The following is a 16826-nucleotide window of genomic DNA, read 5'->3' as shown; positions in this document are numbered from 1 at the left end:
GCCCCTGAGCCTCGCCAGGCGCCGCCCAAAGACCCTGAGCCTCGCCAGGCGCCGCCCAAAGACCCTGAGCCTCGCCAGGCGCCGCCCAAAGACCCTGAGCCTCGCCGGGCGCCGCCCAAAGTCCCGGAGCCTCGCCGGGCGCCGCCCAAGGTCCGGGAGCCTCGCCGGGTGCCGCCCAAGGTCCGGGAGCCTCGCCGGGCGCCGCCCAAGGTCCGGGAGCCTCACCGGGCGCCGCCCAAGGTCCGGGAGCCTCGCCGGGCGCCGCCCAAAGTCCGGGAGCCTCGCCGGGCGCCGCCCAAAGTCCGGGAGCCTCGCCGGGCGCCGCCCAAAGTCCGGGAGCCTCGCCGGGCGCCGCCCAAAGTCCGGGAGCCTCGCCGGGCGCCGCCCAAAGTCCGGGAGCCTTCGCCGGGCGCCGCCCAAAGTCCGGGAGCCTCGCCGGGCGCCGCCCAAAGTCCGGGAGCCTCGCCGGGCGCCGCCCAAAGTCCGGGAGCCTCCCCAGGCGCCGCCCAAAGTCCCGGAACCTCGCCAGGCGCCGCCCAAAGTCCCGGCGGCGCAAGCCCTGCGGCTGCCTTCACCTCTCGTCGGGCGTCGAGGACGCCCACCTGACTGGCCCCGCTGGGACTCTCTCGTCGGGCGTCATGGACGCCCTCCGGAACTGCCTTTGGTCTGGGACGGAGGGGTGGGCCGTGTTCCCACCTCCGTGCCCCCTTCCGCCCGCCCTTGTTTTTGGACTCTTTGAGTTGGATGGCCGTCAGGAGCCGGCCATTGAGGGGGGGGGCGGGGGGTACTGTCACGCCGCCACCGGCGTGACGGCCCATGCTTTTATTTTCATAGTCATGTTTCCCGTTTTATTTTGAAAGTTCTAACTCTCCTCTCACCCCAGGTCACTTGCTCTTCCTGCAGTTCACTAATTACCGGTCCCCGCCCATGATCATGTCCACCTGCCACCAATCAACCAAGACAATAAAAGCCACCTGCACTTTCCCCTCAGGGCCGAAGTGTCACACACATCTCAGTGCATGGAAGCGTCCCACAGTCCTCGAGTCCTTGTTCCCGTTGCCTTGTTGTCTTGCCTTGTTTTTGTGCGTTGTCCTCCCCAGCGGAGCGCTTTTAGTTACCCCTTTTGCCTTGAGCCTTTTTCCTCCCTAGCGGAGCGCCTTTTGTTGTCCCCTATACCTTTTGCCTGTTTTTTCCTCCCCAGTGGAGCGTTTTTAGTTCTTAGTTTTTAGTTCGGAGCGGGGGCATTACTCGGGAGACGTACATGAATAGTCAAAGTTGTTTTGAGTAACAGTTGTGGCTTTATATTTGACTTTAATTTAATCCTACTTGAAACATGAAGCATAAAGCTGACATTTGTGGTGATATTAATTAGTGTTGTTCCGATAACGATACTGGTATCGGCAGACGTGCTGATACTGCATTAAAACAGTGGTTTCGGTATCAGTCAGTACTCACAAGTAACATGGCGATACCATTAATTCCAACGCTAAAATCGGATTTTGGATGCAGCATCTTGTGTCTTGCTGGTGCACGACATTCACTGGAATGTGACATGTTCACTGCATGCTGATCTAAGATATCCTATTGGCCCTTGAATGCTCTGAACCAATAGCAGGACAGCTTTTTCATGTTGAGGGAAAAAAAAACAAAAAACTTAAGTATCGCTATGGTATCGGCCGATACTGCAAAGCTGGGTATCTGTATCGGGGGCCAAAAAATGGTATCGGAACAACACTAATATTATTAATAATATTTATTACGCGCGGCAATGACGTGACATAATAGTTAGGGGAGAAACAAAGGAGAGGTCTCCATGAGATGAAAGAAAAAAAAAATAAGAGTTGCAAGCAGCTATAAAGGGCCCTCGGAACCTGGGCCATTTTGTTGCATATGCAAGTTGGGGTACTTGCACGTTGGGGTACTGTTACATAGACAAGGAATGTGGAAAAATGAAATGTATTTGTCATGCCTTGTGTCTGCAAAGTATCTCCCAATTTTCACAAAGTTAGCTAGGCTGATGTGTGTGCAAAGTTTCATGAAGTGTGGCTCATGTTTAGACTCAAAACCAGCATCATGTTTATTTGAAAACAAATTCATGACAATGTAGTATTGTGACATTTTTATAGGGTCCAGCAAACAGTAAATATGTGTGACAGTTATTACAAAAGGTGGCTTTGAAGCAGGCTAATGACATCATCTAAAGGGGGAATAAAGGACATGAGCAGGCCTAGGTATTGTAATCAGAAGAGAGGAAAGAGAGTGCCAGAGATGGGACAGGAGAGGAATGCAACTCTTTATGTATAGATGTTGTAACAGGACAGATTAATTAACCCTGCCAACACTTTAACCTGGGGTAACATCGTCCTAGGACAGATGAATCCCAGGGGTCAAAGGGTTTGGGTTAGGGTATAATCTATCCTAGGACACTTTAACCTCCGGGAATGAATTAGTCCTAGGACGCTTTAACCCGTGGGCTAAAGCGTCAGGGGGGTGAACCTGTCCCGTTATACCATCATCGTCTTCGTGCAATTCCTCAGTGGCTTCTTTTGTCTGTGTGGTAGCATTGCTCCATCTGTACAGAAAGAACAAACTGAGTGAATAATCATGTGTAGTTTACAGAACAGTCATGTGTGTATATTTGTAGCATGGTTGTGTCTTAATACAGATGCATGTTATATATTAAGTTATGAACTGTATATGGACATTCCACACGTAATATTTGACGGTGATCTTATATTTATAGTCATTGCCTGTTATTAAATCCGATAGCTCGGGCCAGCACAAAGTAATACACTCCAAATTTGTATTGTTGGGTCCTAGGGGTCAAAAAGCAATGCTTTAGGATTAATGTGTGATGAAATGATGTACAAAAGTAAGGATACTACAGGTAAATAAATGGTTATGTAAGTGTAACATTTGGCATGGTGTGTCCAGATACATGCAGAATATATTGCAGGAAAATATTGTGGTGTTTGATTATCTCTTAGTAAGAATTAGCATTGTAAATGTCAAGTCACAGTATGTCCAAAAGATCTACTCAACTCAACTCAAGTTTTTTTATATAGCGTATAGAAACATCATAATCAGGGTAAAGACATAAATATAATAATAACTACAGCTGCGAGCAGCAAAAGGACCCTCGCAACCACGTTGTGGTACTTGCACGTCGGGTACTGGCACGTTGGGGTACTGTCAAATAGGACAAGGACTGGGGAAAATGTTTTTGCCAAGCCTTGTGTGTGCAAAGTTTCATCCAAAGCCCAAAGATGGTGTGCAGTTCCCAAAATAAAATCAAAATGGCGGATTTCCTTTTAAGTTTAGCATACAACTAAATAGGTATGCCTCCCAATTTTCCCCCAAATCTAGCTCAATCATACAATCGGAAATGGTCCATAAAAATGTATAGAGGGCGCTATTGAACACCACTTCGGTGTACTTGCACGTCGGGGTGCTGGCACGTTGGGGTACTGTTACATAGAACAAGGACTGTCTAAATGTAAATGTTTTATGGATCAAAAAGAGTCTTTTTGTACCGTGAGTGCTGTTACATATGTCTTCAAATTTTGGTACCTCTAGGACCTAGAAGTACCAAAATTTGAAGAGTCTAGATGAAACATACAACCAGGAATCCATCATTAAGTAAGAATTTTGAAATGCAAAATTTGATGCCCCGCCTCAGGGGTATTTCCTGTTAGGTTTAGAACATGGCACCAACACTTTTTTTGTAGGTTGTAGGCTGTTACATATGTCTACCAATTTTTGTAGCTCTTGGTTAAACGGACAAACGCCAATGCTACGTTTAGTAAGTTTTGAAACTCTAAATTTGCTGTTGAGATGGTACAGCCCAAATTTGAAATCAATCGGGTTAACCGTGTAGGAGAAGGGGGCAAAAGTATGACCCCTGTAAATGTGCAAAAATGGGCCAAAATTGGAAATTAAAATACTCACACCTCACTTCCTGTCTATTTTAGGGTACACCTATCAAAGAGTTTTTTGTTCATCTGGATGTGCTACAGGTGCCACACAATTTTCGTAGCCGTAGGAAAATCGTAGCGGGACAGGGATCCGTTAAACTTATGTAGGGGGCGCTACAGAGCCATTTTTCTGTTATCATGTATGGCAATTTTAAAATATCAATTTTTCCTCCAGGCCCGATGTATGTGTAAGGTTTGGTGAGTTTTTGTTCACATTTAGTGTCTCAAAAATACAATTGTTTGCGGAGAATAATAAAGAAAAAGATGATGAAGAAGAAGAATTCCTTCAGGCACAAGAGGAACCTCGCAGCAGTCGCTGCTCGGGCCCTAATGATAGAATTTAAATAAAATCTTCTCCATGCATATGTCAGTTGCTTTGAGAAGATACAGGAAAAGAAAAAAAGAGCTTTGAAGTGTCTATCAGTAGATGAAAGAGGGCAAGATAACAGCATAGCTACTTGATATCAGTCACATTGAAACTAAACAAGTGTAGTCACATTATATACATTGAGAAATTATGGCTCAATAAGGAGTCAGTGTTTCAGTTAACTGTCCAGTGTTACCTTCAAGATATTCCAAACAGAAAAAAGGAATGTGTTAAAAATGACCATTGTATACACAACGTGTAGAATGGGGACATTTGCTCTGTTAGTGTTTGTGTGTGTTCCACGTGTCATAAAGCTTACCATCATGTCATAAAGCTTACCATCAAGGACAAATATATCCAATGTAGTCTAGAGTTCTTTTATAAGCATGGTGTTGACGTCGAGTTGTTTTTCAAGTTCTCGATTGACTTGAGTCAGGTCCTCCAGTTGTTTCATGATTTTGGAATGAAAATCAAGGCTGAGCTGATATAAGTCGTAGCGACTGACAGCAGGATCAATGCATGCAGCCTGTAATGACAAAGCATTCAATGTAAATCAGTCATGTTAGATTCCATGATTCTGAATAGCAGAGGTAAAATGTGTTGGTGCAAAGATCTGTGGTCATGTTGCATGTTAGTCAATGGTTGTATGCGTCAAAATGAGTTTGTATGAAAGAATATACAAATAGATACATTTATACAGGAACACAGTGCCGCTATGTATTTTAAGGAAAGAGTTGAAAAGCATTCTTCAGGTAAACGCATAAGACGCACAAAGTACCATTTCACTAAAATAAATAATTTGTCAATTAGTCTTGTGAATTAAGTGGTAAGTAGTTAAGATAGTTAGTGGCTACTGTGCAAGTAAGCATCAATTTTCTCTAAAAGGTCAGCGTACATGTGTTCTACATGATATAAGTGGCTAGACATGGTAGTGGAGAAACATTAGAAACAGCAAGACACACGAAAAGTGCCTTTAACAAACCTGTAAATAAACGAGAACTGTAATACATATATGGCATACTGTATATGATTGAGAAATTTGTCCTGTTTTGTTTGTGTATTGTATACTTACGGAAAAAAGCTGGTATTCGTCGAGTATGGAGATGATTTGGGGGTCTTCATCAAAAGAGACTAAGGCTAATTTGTCCATGTTCTGTAGAAAAGCAAAGTAGAAATAAACACATTGTCATACTTCATAAACATACAAGAAATTTGTAGATGTATTAACCATTGTATAAAATGATAATTTAGGAATAGAAATGTAGTGTGTGCATACCTTGTATGGCTTTAGAGTGAAATGTCCTTTGTTGAAAGAGCTCCTCTATATGCAAGAACAAACAGAAGTAGGTGTGGTTTAGTACTTGACCGTTGAAATAAAGGAGGGGTATCAAACATATGGCCCGTGGGTTGGCTCAGGCCCGTAAAGGGGTTTAATGTGGCATGAGAGATGATCTTGTAAGGTAAAAAAAAAAATAAAAAAAAATAAAAAAAAAGTTATGTCTTACCAATTAATCAGATGGCCAAATCAAAACAAAGAAATGTCTATAAAAAACTTAGTAATACATTATATTGCCTTCCATGTGGCCCTTGAGCTAATAAAAGTTGATTTAAAAAGCATGATCACATGTGGTGAGTGACTATTAGTACGAATAATAATTGTGTCTATGTTGTGTGCTACAATGAAAGTATTGATAGTGACATTTTATGATATAAAATATAATACAATCAGTTAGCGTTACAAATATTGATATTAAGTAAAAGAAATGTTAATTGTGAAATTAAAAAAAATGATATAAACCTTGCTTGTACATGTGAAGTAATTGTAATAATTACCAATGGCAACAGGAAACAAACAGAATACACACAACTTACACAACATGAAAGTAGTTGTGGAAAAGTGTTGATGTTTAAATGTCATAGAGGTATCATATTTAGCCCGCCCCTTCTGCTCTTATTGGTCAAAAGTATGACTCTTCGAAGGGCGGCCATTTAAACCACTGTCACTGAAAGAGACTTCCTCTTGTTCTTCACTGGTTTTGCGTTAGCAGATTCAGAGAGCACAGACAACAAGATTTCCACAAACTTTATTTCAGCTGTTGGAGTATCTTCCAGAAGTGTTTATTTATTTATTTATTTATTTATTTATTTATTTATTTAGTAATAACAGGTAATTGTATATTAAATAATTATTGTAGTTGTAATACACTTGAGTTGAGTTGAGTAGTGTAGATTGTTAGCCTTCCAGATGCCTCGGGGTCAACGTTCGGAGGCAGCCAAGAGGAGGATGACTGAACGTCTTTGACTTCGTGAAGTTCAGCAGCCATTTCATGCAACTTGCACACGTAAGTAGCTTGTATGTTCTTTTATGCATAAATGCTGTTATGTTCTGGGGTTGGATCCCAAAAACGCAGACACAAATAAGATTTTAACTCTTTATTCGCATAACATCGAAAGGCGTAGAAAAAACTTGACTAGACGAGAAACAACGAAAATGTATCAAGAATCACACGAGACGCTAAGCTAACTTGGGCTGTGGAGGTACGCAGAGGAACAGAAGTAATAATCCAACAAAAACACACCCTCCTCAGACAGGCTTATATAGACAATGAATCGATCTGATTAGATGTGGCTAGACATGTGGGTAACAGGACTGACATGGAATTATCTGATTGGCTGTTGACCAAATAAATAGATTAAAGATTCTTGACATCACATAGCTCCTGACATCACATAACGTCTTACCAGTTGAAACTAGATGCTGGTTGCATCAGTTCAAAACAGACAATTTATCTCACGATCATGACCCAAACATAACCCTTGCATGACCCTAGCCTTGACAAATGCATGAATAATGATCCAGAAAACTAACATATTTTATACACTCAGATTTACAAAGGTGACAACAGATAGTGATGTATTTCCAGAACAAATTATCTGAATTCTCATACTTTTAAAATAATGTCAGGAATGTAATTATGTGGAAATAACTTTTTGCGTACCAACATTTATATTATGGAGTTGACCTTCGAGACTGATACTGGCAACATACTTGTGTGATAGATGTTTCATGTACACTACTTGTTAAGATTAGACATATAAAGGTTAACATGTCAACGTGTCAGCTAGAGACTGTATTGTTTATATCTTAACTTCAAACTTCCAATATTGTTGCATTTTTGAAAAGCATAAATTTGCCTGTTTAACTGCCGCTTGTCCTCTCTTTTGCACGCCGTCGCATCCTGCTTGGGCTAGGTGGGGATGAAAGAGTGTGACGCTTTTGCTGTATGGATTCTGCACTGACTGACCTGGACAAGATCTGAGGTGCACCATTTCCCCAGAGGCTTTGTGATGGAGAAATCTACATCGACTGATCAGACTGGGGCCTGAGCAAGAGTTATAAAAAAAAAAAAAAAAAAAAAAAAAAACGGGCTCTCCTCATTTTCACGAAATATGATACCAGACGACGGACTTATAAATGTCAGTGGCAGTGACACGCTGGACCATACGTATTTACTTCTGCAAACACAGCATTGTGATGTTGTATCTTCTTCTGCGCATGTGGGTCACTTTGTGGACGCATAACGTTCATACAGCAGACAGACTGAGGTCGCAATTAATAGGTCATGTGAATGCTTACTCAAAAAAATCGTAGCCTTACTTTCTGGACTTGGATTCCCCTGCAAGTAATTGCTGCGTGAATACAGGAGCCCAAATTCTTGCATATAGATTTAGAAACTCTTCTGTTTGTAAGTTACGAAGTAAGCAAAGTGTTTTCTCAACATACGTGTCAGTTTTCTTAACTTCGTGTTATGTTTTCAGTTTGGTGGGGTTGGGGTTTTGTTTAGTTTTTGGGTATTTGTTATCTTTTGTCCGGTTTGTCTCCCTGAGTCTCGTTATTGTCAACATTGTCCACCTGTGTGTGTCTTCCCTTCCGTGTGTGTTTCGAATTAGTGCCCTCTGCCTGCTGTGTTCCCCAGGTGTGCCATGTTAGCATCTAGTTAGTGTAGTGCAGGGGTGGCGAGATCCGGTCCTCGAGGGCCGCAGTCCTGCTGGTTTTGGATATTTCCCTTCTTCAACACAGCTGATTCTTGATCAGCTCATCAGCAAGCTCTGCAGAAACCTGATAACAAGCCTGTTAATTGGAATCAGCTGCACTTCGAGTAGGGAAATCTGCAAAACCTGCAGGACACCGGCCCTCGAGGACCGCAGTTTGCCACCCCTGGTGTAGTGTATTTAGTCTGTGTTGTATGTCCCCTCGGTGTGGGAGCATTGTCCCAGTTAGGTTCTTTTCTGGTCCAGTTTGTTTTTGCCACGTCTGTCTTGTCGTCGCCTCAGTCCAGTTTTCCCATGTTTTCCCCGCCATTGGGTCCTTCCACCACATTTCACTCTGCACCCACCAATCATGACACTTCGGGTATGTTAAGAAGTGCAGCATCTACAATGCAGTTACAAGAAGCGCTTTTTATAACAATTTTAATGCAAGAGACAAAATTTCAGTCAGCATCCCCACATACTTGTCAAGTGAGCAAATCTTGTCAGAATTTAACTAAATGTGCATAAGAACAACTCTAAGTGCATTTTTCCTTGCTCTTTTGCTACTCCATTGTGTCTGTCAATCATCTTTGAAGGCAACGTTTTACTTATAGAATTACACCGTGTTTTATATCTCTTCGTATTAATATGAACGTTGAGAATGTTAAAATTGTATTTTGACGTTGTTCCAATAAATTTTATAATTGTGATAGTTTGCCTGTGCCAACTTAATTCTCTTATTTCGTACGGAAGTTGAAATGAAAAAATTAAACTTTGAAGTCTACCAGCATCATGGACCATATTCCCTTTTATCTTCCTATTTAGAACAATACGACAGCTCTCGTATTAAAGTTGGAAATGAACATTTCTGGATAATTGCGGATGAGGAAAACCATTAGAGTGGAGTCATTTGGGTACATGCAAAGGGAGATTATTTCTTACAAAATTAAGCCAAACAAAAAAGCAAAGCACACTTTAGTATTTGGTGTTCTTTTGAGATTTGCCGAAGTCTCGTGACGTACAACAGCCATTCAAACTTGTGGCTTTAGTGGGGTTTTTGAGGTATGTTCTTTTCCCCAGAAAAATATGAATGACTTTGAATTTTAGATCTGTCAGGAGGTTCTGTTGTATATATTTCAATGCTAAATCCAATACCATAATGTACCAGTGCTTTAGATACATTCACTTTTCAAGAAAACTATAAAAATTAAGAACATAAAAAAGAAGGTTTTCAAGCCTTTTGCTCATATAGCGTTCGCCATCCAAAGTACCGGTAATGATGGCGATCCCAGAATGAGGCCGTTGTGGAGCCATTTATCTTTAGTCAGGTCTTCTGTTCTGCTTGGCTGGGAGGCCTGGAATTTAAATGAGGCCTCTTAACAGGTGTTTTTTACTTGTAGCTTCATAGACTCACAAAGAGAGAAGAGCATCACAAAACAGCAGAAATACACAATATTCTGGTCATTTTAGGGCCCATCACTTAAAATGAATTTTTATGTCAAGAAGTCAGATTTGATGCAAGATGTGGGATATGCAGCATTAAAACTGACATATAAAAGGAAATTGAAGGAAGCATTCTCAAACATGAAAACCTCAGCAGAATTAGTGGTTATGAATATACATTGGTTTCTTTCATACAATATCCTCTAACAAGCACTAAAATTGAAATCCAGACTTTTCTTTTTGAGTGTCACACATACACGCACACATAGTTGTACAGGCCATATGTTTTGTCTATCTTGCTTGCATGAGAAATACTTCAAACTCGTTTTCTCTGCTCGCCACGGAGGTACTGCTTTTAACTCAGCTCTGTGACATTTTGTCTTAAACACACACACAAACACAAACGTGTTATCATCTAAGCATCTCTTTGTTGTGGCTGGCTCAGGTCCACACAGGCAGACAGATTTGATCGACTAAAGAATCAGTAATGAGCTGTCAGTCAAACGGCAGTCTAATGCAGAACAGGTCTCGCCTGTCAGTCAGTCGGGAGGGCACACACATCATATTGAAGTATATGAAGGTGGTGTGGATGATGAATATAACATTGGAAATGACTGTGGTGGTTTTTCCAAGCAGCAGACCTTTGGCATAATTTCCGTAGGACACCAGTTAGGAACCTGAAAAAACATTGGAACAGAATTAATAGTGAAAATCCGTTTTTTGTTTTGTTTTTGTTTTTATCTTCTTTCCATTTTTATGTTGTGTTATAGGTGCAGTGTGAGCTGTGGCTTCAGGGTCTTCTCCCTGATACTTCCTACTTCCTGTCTGTACAGTCAGTAGCATACTGGGGTCAGAAGAGATTGAAGAGCCCAAGAGCCCACATTGCCTTTACTACAGTACCTTGTAAAGGTATAAAATGCCCTATTATTTTGATGCTAATAGCTATATTTCCAAACGTAACTGAAATGATACACGTCAAGGCCAATCTAAGTGTGGAAAAACATCGGGAGCCTTATTTTAGCATGCTGCTTCCTGGTTCATCAAGTACATCAAAAAGTGCAATTAGTGTATGAATGGTGCCCAGAACTTGAATCACAGTTACGCAAGGCATTCGAAGATGGTCGTAAGTCTGACTTTACGAGTTCAAACCAGAAAGTATGTACGGAAACGCCCCCCTTGAACTCGGAAATTCCACTTGCGAAGTTGGACAAAAAAAAAAAAAAAAAAAAGGACCCTGACTTCACCGGTGGACTACAACGTGATGTTACTCTGAATGACAAAACACAATTTAATCGAATATAAAAATAGATAGCTTTCTTCATTCATAAATATTCGCCATAACTCCACTTAACGCAACGTACGTGACAGTATTGAAGCTATCTCCCTGAATGAAATTATATGGTCAACTACTTAACTTTATGGAATGCTTATGAAATAAGATTAAAACTATAAATGAAGCAAAATTACAAAAAGGTAAGTTTTCTAGAGGTCAAAATGAGTTTTGAGGACCAAAGTAAAAAACAAATTTACCACTATCCTCCATTTTGTTTGTTTACTTTCGCCTCGAAACTCCGACTTCTGACCATCCTCGAATGCATCATGAGCATCAGAAAACAGGTGAGCCATGATTGGTCGTTACCTGAGCCATGTGCAGCTGGGATGTCATCTTCAGTCAAACGCAAATGATCAAATGGATAAAAACTTGAAAGGGGAAGGGACGTCAGCCAACCAAAATTTCTTAGCAATAATATACCCCCACCCCCACTTGCCTAAACACGGAATTCTGATTGATATTGTGTTTATGGAATATGAATTAAGTTTCAAAATCCACACGTTTTTATCCAGCCATTTTGCCTGTTGCTGTCGACTGAAATGATATCACAGTTGCTCAGGGCTCAGGTAACGACCAATCAGGACTTTGTGAATGTCACATGACCAAGTTTAGAATACAGGTGAGCCGTGATTGGTCGTTATCTGAGCCCTGAGCAACAGTGATGTCATTTCAGTCGACAGCAACAGGCAAAATGGCTGGATAAAAACGGGAGGATTTTGAATATTTTCAGTCTAATTAAAATGGCCACCCCTAAATTGACAAAAAAGGTGGATTTTGCTGTTTAATTCATATTGCTCAAAAACAATAGTAATCAGAATGTCTTGTTTAGACTATAGAAGGCACATAGAACACATTATTGTAAAGACAAATATTGGGATGACTTCCCCATAAAATGGAAGATTCCATGGCAGACTGGGCTGTACTATTTCTAGAAGATGGTGCTAACAGGGAAAAATACATCAAAAAGTACCTCTCGGATTCACATTTTCACACTTGCCAGATGTGGTCTTAAAAGTTCTCTTTACAATTAAATGCTAAATGGGAACTAACATGAGTCGTCAGAAATGATCAGATTTGCTATAAGAACAAACATGGATGAAATAATCATGTATGTGTACTGTATGAATAATTTTAACATTATAATAATAAGTAAACTAATTAATACTGTATGTACGCCACTTTATGTGAGTTCAGCCTGGCTGAGCTGATTTATTTATTTATTTTTTTACGTTTAATACCGTGTTCCATGTCATTAATTGTCATCGTCTATGAAGTTCACAGAACACTACACTTTTCTATAGTTTATGACATTCCAGTTGAATTAACCAGCATGCTCTGCTTCTCTCCATGTTCCTTGCTCGCTGAGCGTGGAAAGTGGCAAGTTAATAGTCGTCGGGGCAACAAAGGTATTTATAGGTGACCTGTTGGTTAACCCCTCCCAGGCTTATATGCCAGCAGCAGCTCAATTTTCTAGCACGGAGCAGAAATTTCATATGGAACATGTCAGCATTTATATTTTAAAAGTCAGCATATATGACATTTGTGGATGAGGTTGAAAGGTCAGATGATGCCAATTAGTGTCGTTGAGTGAACAATAATGAAGTCTAGCTTTGCACTTTCACCACTACTTTGCAAGGGTGACAGCATAATATGTTCATAAAATTACAAAATGTGCTGTATTGTTGGTTTATCAGAATAATGCTTGCTCGAGAACGAATTATATGTAACTCTGTTGTGGGTCAACTTTTTAATAAATATTTTTCCCATCTGCTTCAATTAGATTGTACCAACGAAGACTTTTCCAATGAGCTCCCGTCTGCATCTTCGTCATCATCCTTGTCTCCTTCCCGCTCATCCTCTTCCTCATCTTCTTCTGACCTCCCCGTTTCGTCTTCTGGTGACCTTCGCCTGGAGGTTGCTGCCCCCCATTACCATAGCGGTCGGTTGCAGGTCAAGGTGTTCTGGAAGATATCGAGCCATGGTGGGTTCAACTAAAAACTTTATACTTTATAGTGGCATAATCATCATTTTCCGCCAATGTGATGCAACTAGACATAATTAATTTAACAAACACAAAATAGAATCACCAACCAGTTCAAGGTGTACCCCACTTGCTGCCCAAAGCCAGCTGGGATAGGCTCCAGCACCCCTAGCGACCTTTGTGAGGAAAAAGCGGTTCAGAAAATGGATGATTGGATGGAAAATAGAATCACCAAAATAAATGTGTAGCTATTTCACAAGTGTGTAGATTTGTATTATTTACGGGATCTTAATTTGATTGTAATAACGTATTTCATCCCTGGGTCATTTTGACCGTAGGCGTGTTTAGGCATCCAAATGATGTCAGTAACATGTGTCCATATTAGTGTTGTTCCAATACCGTTTTTTGGCTCCCGATACCGATACCCAGCTTTGCAGTATCGGCCGATACAGATATCATACCGATACTTAAGTTTTTTTTTTTCCTCAAAATGAAAAAGCTGTCATGCCATTGGTTCAGAGCATTCAAGGGCTAATAGGATATCTTAGATGGGCATGCAGTGGACATGTCACACATCAGTGAATGTCGTGCACCAGCAAGACACAAGATGCTGCATCCAAAATTCGATTTTAGCGATGGAATTAATGGTATCGGCATGTTACTTGTGAGTAGTCACCGATACCGATACCACAGTTTTAATGCAGTATCGGCACCTCCAGTATCAGTATCGGAACAACACTAGTCCATATCTATCACTTGTTTTAATCTGTGAATTATGTTTATTTCTCAGGAAATTTAACCAGAGAGTGTGTTCAATTATCCAAACATCTCCAAAACCTTTTTTTTGTGTGTGTGTGGTAATCTTGCTCACCCCCAAAAAAATTATACTTCATTTTAACTCGTGTATTACATATGTTTCTCTGGATACTATCCATCGGTCGTTTAGACCTGGTGTGCATGTGTAATTATCCAAAAGTATCAGAAACATTTTTTTTTCTTCTGGTAATCCTGCAAACTAACAAAGCCAATACTTCATTTGCACACTTTTGATACCCCCCACCCCCTTTAGGAATAGCATGGGTAATTAGCTTAATTATTTATCCAAAAGTTTCATAAATGTTAAAATTGTAAACAAACATGTTTAAACTCAATCAGTAACAATTCCAATAAATAGGCTAATTCGTCTCACAGTTCATGCTTCAGGGTTTTTTTTTTAATTACAAAAAAAGCATAAAAAATGTATATGAATATCACTTTCAGTGAATATGCTGATTACGCATACCGAAAAAATACTTTCACCATTTATTTTAACTTTCAAATGGGTCACTTTGACCCACAATAGGAAGGTTAAAAAATTACCTAATATCCCAATACATACAGTATAGCAATTTTCTTTAAAATTGCATGACGATGACATTTTTTTTAAATCTTATTATTTATATATTATTTTATCTTTTTCCTATTTGTTAATAAAGCACATATTTTGTATAGAACATATGATAAAATGAGTTTAAATAAATATTCGATACATATTTGTACTCACCCATCCCAACTAAAATGTAACTTGACAAGATCCCATCCTAATGACAGCCAAGGCTGTTTGAAAGCGCTATATAAATAAAGATGACTTGACTTGACTTGACTTGACTTGACTTGACTTGACTTGACTTGACTTGATGAACTGCAATTTTGCTCTGGTAATGTTCCAACTTTCTTGTGTGACCCTAGCAATTATTGTAAGAAGTAGGGATGGGTGAGGGCCGATACCAGCCTTTTTTCAAGTACAAGCGACCGATGGCAGAGGGGGAAGACGTTAAGTGAGTCCTCCTTGCCTGTAACTGGCGCTAGCTTGCAGCAGTTTTTCACCAAAACTTCACCGGTTTGGAAATACTTCAAAATTGTGAATCTTAAACTAAAAGAGCATTTTTATGTTTTATTTTGAGTGTTAAGACTATTGAAGAGTGACTGTGCTGGGTTTTTTTTTGGTCAAAATTAAAGGAAATATATTTGTTAAAAAATATCTTTAGGTGATTTTTTTTATTTGTCAAAATGTACTACTGGTATCGGCAGTTGGTATCGGGATCGGTGAGTACTGAGGGTCTGAGTATCTGTTTCGGTCTGAAAAAAAGTGGTATCGAACATCCCTAGTAAGAAGTCCAAATTTGTTTTACGAAATCATAAAACAACGATGCAAAAAAAAAAAAAAAAAAGAGTTTCATTTACATAAATGATAGTCAGCATTTAAATTAATCTGTCATATTTACCTAACTTAAAAACCTGCCCGTATATTTTTACTGTTATTTTGTAGGTTGTAGGTTGTGCACTACATGGAATGTAAAAAAGGTTCACATCTGTTTTTTATGACAACATATTTTTGCTTTACTGATCTCTTTGACTAATTCCTTTATGTTTATAAAAGAACATTGCAAATGAAATGTGGCTCTTTATTGTATTAAAAGGGTGGTAGCGTGCAGGAATTTTAGCCCCGAGTTGCTCCTGCAGGCTTCCACTTCTGATACAATCTGCAATAATACGCATAGAACAAAATGTCGCTTGAGAAAAGAAACCCATGAGCGTGTCTCCATGCTCATCTCTCCTGTAGATTTAGGCAGTTGGATAGGAAGAGGAGCTATAAAATGAATAACATATCACTTTTGACCATCAAAAAAACAGGATTTTGACATGTTGGCCTACTCACAATACGGACGTTCAATGTCTCTTTTGTTTCGTTATCTTGCAGCCAGAAATCGTCACCCCGGCCCATACATTTTGCGGTGGCGCCCACATACCTGCAGCACGAATGTTACAAGCACTGAGGGCACAGCAAGTGTGCAGGTACATTCTCCTGGCTGATTAATGAGGTGTCAGAGTGGGTGTTTTAGTGCTATTAGATATGTGAATGTGAATCTGTGGCAGATTGGGTTTCAACTCCATAACTCATTTTTTTCCCAGTGGAATGCCCCTATCTTCAGTGTTTGTGTAACCATGTCTCTCGGCCATCATCACTTTTATCCGGCCTCACTTTTGTCATCATCTCTGTCTCAGATTTCTTAGCTTGCATTGAAATATGTCATCTGGACAGATACCAAATAACTGTGGGGGGGGTTGAAGGAAATAGCACCCTAGGTGTGAATGCATTTAATAAGAATTGTGTTGTATTGTATTGAATTGTATGTATTTGTTTGATGTCCTATGTCTTTTAATTTGCTTTTTGTTAAGCACTTTGGATAGCATCTCTGTATGAAAAGTGCTATATAAATAAATACAAAACATATTATTATTATTATTATTATTATTTGATCACGTTTTATAAAGATGGTGATTGACAACAGTTTTTGCTGCAGAAATTTTCATTCTTTAATAGTGCCAATGTACTTACCTGCCAAGTTCACATTGCTGAAAGGGATTTTTATTCCAATATGAAATAAATATCCCAGAGCTTTCCAAAAGGAAAGAAAGCAGTATGTCACTTAAATCATGGGTTCTCTCACAAACCTGGCTGTATTTTCTCTCTCCAGGGTACCCATTACACCATCACAGGCCTACTGTTTGCATGTAAGTACTGGGTAGCTGTGGCAATAAAGACTGATCCTGAGTCAGAAGCTGTTGCCTGGGTAACTACCCCAACTTGCTCCTCCATCAGGGTCAAAGGAGGCAAAGCTTTGCCCTGCAGCAGCCAAGGTACCACCATAATCT

The 16826-nt window shown here is 40.1% G+C and overlaps 1 protein-coding gene and 2 long non-coding RNA genes across 6 annotated transcripts in view; 1 reads left to right on the top strand and 2 right to left on the bottom strand.

The window, feature by feature from the left end:
- anos1b (anosmin 1b) overlaps nt 1-16826 on the top strand; it is a 109002-nt gene that overhangs the window by 90784 nt on the left and 1392 nt on the right. For 3 of the 4 annotated variants that reach the window (XM_077533303.1, XM_077533305.1, XM_077533304.1), the window contains 4 exons: nt 10587-10725; nt 12930-13130; nt 15871-15965; nt 16649-16811. In XM_077533303.1, the coding sequence (XP_077389429.1) occupies nt 10587-10725; nt 12930-13130; nt 15871-15965; nt 16649-16811 (598 nt within the window). The remainder of the gene's footprint in view (nt 1-10586; nt 10726-12929; nt 13131-15870; nt 15966-16648; nt 16812-16826) is intronic. The other variant, XM_077533306.1, reaches the window with a different exon arrangement.
- LOC144026577 (uncharacterized) lies at nt 2053-6235 on the bottom strand. The gene is made up of 5 exons (XR_013285221.1): nt 6214-6235; nt 5618-5662; nt 5414-5494; nt 4681-4867; nt 2053-2572 (listed from the first exon to the last, which is right to left on the bottom strand). It is a non-coding gene; the product is annotated as an uncharacterized LOC144026577 (long non-coding RNA).
- On the bottom strand, nt 12845-16684 carry LOC144026578 (uncharacterized). The gene is made up of 3 exons (XR_013285222.1): nt 16510-16684; nt 13241-13306; nt 12845-13110 (listed from the first exon to the last, which is right to left on the bottom strand). It is a non-coding gene; the product is annotated as an uncharacterized LOC144026578 (long non-coding RNA).

The sequence above is a fragment of the Festucalex cinctus genome, chromosome 10 (genome assembly GCF_051991245.1).
Source record: "Festucalex cinctus isolate MCC-2025b chromosome 10, RoL_Fcin_1.0, whole genome shotgun sequence".
Lineage (NCBI taxonomy): Eukaryota > Metazoa > Chordata > Actinopteri > Syngnathiformes > Syngnathidae > Festucalex > Festucalex cinctus.
Note: the sequence above shows the minus strand (reverse complement) of the source record. Positions and strands in the feature narration are given on the sequence as shown.